The sequence below is a fragment of the Hetaerina americana genome, unplaced genomic scaffold, assembly GCF_022747635.1.
Source record: "Hetaerina americana unplaced genomic scaffold, ioHetAmer1.1.p SCAF_2, whole genome shotgun sequence".
Lineage (NCBI taxonomy): Eukaryota > Metazoa > Arthropoda > Insecta > Odonata > Calopterygidae > Hetaerina > Hetaerina americana.
Window position 1 is genome coordinate 36,320,598 of NW_027286763.1, and position 4,034 is coordinate 36,324,631.

The following is a 4,034-nucleotide window of genomic DNA, read 5'->3' on the forward strand; positions in this document are numbered from 1 at the left end:
TTCATTAAAATAACTACAATAAACGCAGTTTAGAGACTAAATATCATTTTACCGCTTATTTCAAAAGCAAAGAAAATCTACTAATTTTTCATTAAATATAGCAGTCGTTTCTAGGAGTGTTGATACGGGAGCCGATGATTCAGTTAATTATACTGTGCCTAGGAAGATGAAACATTTCCAGCTATTTGAGGGATTATGAGAAAAAGGTTGCATTCCACTAAGTAAACGTAATATTTTTGCAATTGTGGACGACCAACCCATAATCGCAATATATTTTATGCGAAAACATATCCTCCATAATATTCTTATTTTTTCACTTTTAATTCGAGCGCAGAGCAAAATTTTCCCATTGTCAGAGCACCATCAAAACCAATAATACACTATACTAGTCCTAGGAAAGTTAGGAAATGGGGATTTACCGAGAGCGACAACAGAGGATTGATAGGTGCGGGGGTGGAGGTCGAGAGCAGGCGGCGGACACAATGGTTGTCCACTCGGGGTCTAATTTCATGCGGCTCGGTCGTTGGCCGAATGATGATGGGGAAAGGGTGGGTGATGAGAGAGGAACCGAAGGAAGAAAATGGTGATACATGGCATTCAAAATGAAATAGGAAATTCAAATAGAACTACTTAGACCGGCGAAAAAATGCTAGTCTTGAGCTCCCAGGTATGGGCTTCCATGGAGTTCATTCTTCACTCTATTAGTTCGCCGGAGGATTATCAATTAACTGTCAGGGGTTGGTCATAAGGGATGTGTCTAAAAATTAGATTAAATATTTTAGGCGTTTATATTTAGAGAAGTTTTACTTGTTTCTAGTTTGAGTGACCCTTACTCTCTATCCTTTGCGTAAACAGGGAAAATTAGTAGAGCATTTGTATTGCAAAAATACAGGCACTTAAACAGGATTACTGGAAGTGTTACATGAGAATAAATATAGATATATTTATTGGACACCAATATGCCTGTCCTTAAAGAAATACTCACTCCCTTGTCACGTCATTGTAGTTTTTTATTACAATTCGCACAAACAAAATTATCCGCATGGAACTCGAAAAAATGCGAAAGCAAAACTGCGAAAAGTGTCCCTCCTAATTCTCCAAGCTACTTGAAAAAAAATTTAGCCTCCGCTTGTGCATAACACAGATTTCCCGTTTTTTTCGGTCATAGATCGTCGTAGTCGCCCTCGCCGTCCTCTGTTGCCTCACCCCGAATTCCTCTGCCCAACTCTACGGCTTACCCACCTGGACGGCGGCACCCAGCAACACCGACCTTGCCTCCGTGAATACCGCCATCGCCAACGCCTTGGCCACCGCACAAACCGCCGCTTCGGCCGCCGTATCCGCCTCGGCCGCCGCATCCGCCGCAGCCTCCGCCGCTGCCTCCGCCTCTTCTACCGCGACCGACGCGTCATCAGCCGCCTCCGCAGCCGCATCCGCCTCCGCCTCTGCCAACTCCGCAGCAGCCGCCGCGTCCTCCGCCGCCGCCCAGGCCGCCTCCGCCGCCACCGCCGCGTCTTCGGCAGCAGCCTCCGCCGCGGCAGCCGCCAACGCCCTCGCAAGTGCGGCGAGTTCATCGGGAGCCGGTGCCGGGGCATCGTATCCGTACGCATGAAGGGCTTTACCCTTAGTATTTAATTTAGGTGAGTTTTCCATCGAATGCGTCCTGGTTAGGTGGTAGAAGAGACCATAGCCTCAATTTCGCTCCAAAATAAAAACGACTATCTGTTTTCACTCATTTAATCTGTCACCTAAGTGTTGTGGAATGCTGAATTTAATATACATTATTTAGAAAATTGTCCTTGGAACTAAAACTTCATGCTTATTTCTGTATTGCCAACAATTAAATTTTTTTTGATATCGATGGCCTATACATTGGGTATCTCAAAGCTGGAAGCTTTGTACACCCCGAGACTTTCCATTCCAGGGTATCCATTAAAACGGAATGGTTAAAATACGATATGCTATTTTCAGAAATTAAACAAAACATGCATTCATTACCTCACACTGAATTTTATTCAGGAAATTTTCCCCAAGATATCTCCTATATATTCCTGTAAAAATTTTATTTAATGATTGGGGCTTCTAAAAATGGAGAAAATCGTTGTAAAATTTAACCAAATATGTTTATTTTTTACAGTTCCAAACTGCTTGCTGTGAAGTGTTTCCTCATCAATTAATCAACCATGAAGAAACTTGGAAAAATCAATTCATTGTTTCAGATGAACCTGTAAAATAACATGTAATCATCATTCTCTTCAAAAATGTATATATTATTTATATAATTTCTTTGGAAAATAAAATTTGAAAAGTTTTTTAAATCTCTTCCTTCCTTTTGTCGAGACAAATAGCGTATTAATACTGCACTCAAGATGGAATCCACAATCGTTAAGCCACTGATAACAGCGGCAGTTTCGATACTCTCATTCAGTCACTTATTTTTCCAAATATTTCGTTTAAAAATACTAATAGTTGTTAATCTAGAAGGTAAGATCACGCGAGGGTTACTTAAATCAAAGTTTTCGTTACTCTTAAAAGCTTACTTACCAAAAGAAAAAGAGTGAATATCAAGAATCAACATAATGATGAACATGCAATTGCAAATAATGAAAATCATTATTAAACATGTATGTATACTTCTGTGTCGTGTGTGCCTTTTGATGAGGAAGAGGATGAAATTAGATTTCAACGTTTTCAAAATGGGTGAATAATGATAGTTTGAAACTTTTCAAGCTGAACTTCAATTATTCACATATTCGAATATGAATTCCAATCCTATAGACAGTGCTCTTCTGCCGAGCGGTGGTCGCAAAATTACTGACAAATAAACGCAGGTCCTTCACCAAAACGACGGAGATTTTTCGCTTCCACTTTAGGTATTCTATGCAGTGGGCAGGGTCTTTATCTTTATTCTCACTACGCATGCCAGTCATCATTGCAGTCTCTCATCCAGTGGATGTGATCGTGCCACTGCGATATGGAAAGGGTAATGTCTTCAAACGACAACCCTCAATTATATCGAACACCGGCGAAATAATATCGGTCCTATCGGTATATCGCTGAATCCAGCCAAATGGTGCTATTCCATTATTAACGAACACTCTGAAAGAACTTCATAACTAGCTCAGCGCGCTAGGAAAAAAAGTGGATCGGTAGTTCACGTGCCCCTCCCCTTATAGGCATTCTTCAGGAGTTCAAGTTACCATATTTTTCTCTTGAATTGCCCTCTCCCTTTATACCCTTCCTTTCCCAGCGGACGTGGAACAATAAGTAAGACCACACCACAAGATGAAAAATATTACGAATGATATCTCTAGCGACAAAATGAATGAGACCATTCATCATTTTAAGATATCTAGGGCGAATATAAAAAAGAATAACGGAAAGCGTAAGTGATTACAAAAGGAAAATATTACCATATAACTTGAAAGAGAATCCGAAAGCATTTTGGTCGTTTTTCAGAAAGCTTCAAAGAAATAAGTCTACAGTTAATTCACTCAAAAATACAACGGCGAAAGAGTAACTCATAGCTTGGAAAAGGCCAAATCACTAAATTTCTTCTTTCAAAGCGTCTTCCCCAATGATTCACCGAATGTCTCTGATAGCTTACCAATTCGTTCCCGCCAACCTAATGTTCAATGCCGATGCATAATGTTCAATGCCGATGCATAATGTTCAATGCCGATGCCCAATAAAATCTTATATTCGTATAATTGAATAGAACTTTTGCTGAAAAATATCAAGCCTAATAAATCCTCCGGGCCCGATGAAATACCCGCTCTTATATATTTAAGGATCTAACTTCGGAAATTGCGCCGTATCTAGAAATAATATTTAAGAAGTCGCTGGTAGATCACAAGGTTCCCATGGATTGGAAAACGGCTAACGTAACACCAATATTTAAAAACGGAGACAAGGAGAAACCGAGCAATTACAGACCTATTTCCCATGCAAGGTCGAGGAACATATAGTAGCTAGTTCGATCGTGAGACACCTCGACAATCAGGATTTCTTAATGAAAAATCAGCACGGTTTCC

General features: G+C 40.4%; 1 protein-coding gene across 1 annotated transcript; it reads left to right on the forward strand.

Annotated features, from left to right (window-relative positions):
- The first annotated feature begins 407 nt into the window (after positions 1-407).
- LOC139688073 (uncharacterized) lies at positions 408-1,612 on the forward strand. Its single transcript, XM_071585494.1, has 2 exons — positions 408-548; positions 1,169-1,612. The coding sequence occupies exons 1-2, from the start codon at positions 408-410 to the stop codon at positions 1,610-1,612; spliced, it is 585 nt and encodes a 194-aa protein (XP_071441595.1).
- Positions 1,613-4,034: the final 2,422 nt, after the last annotated feature.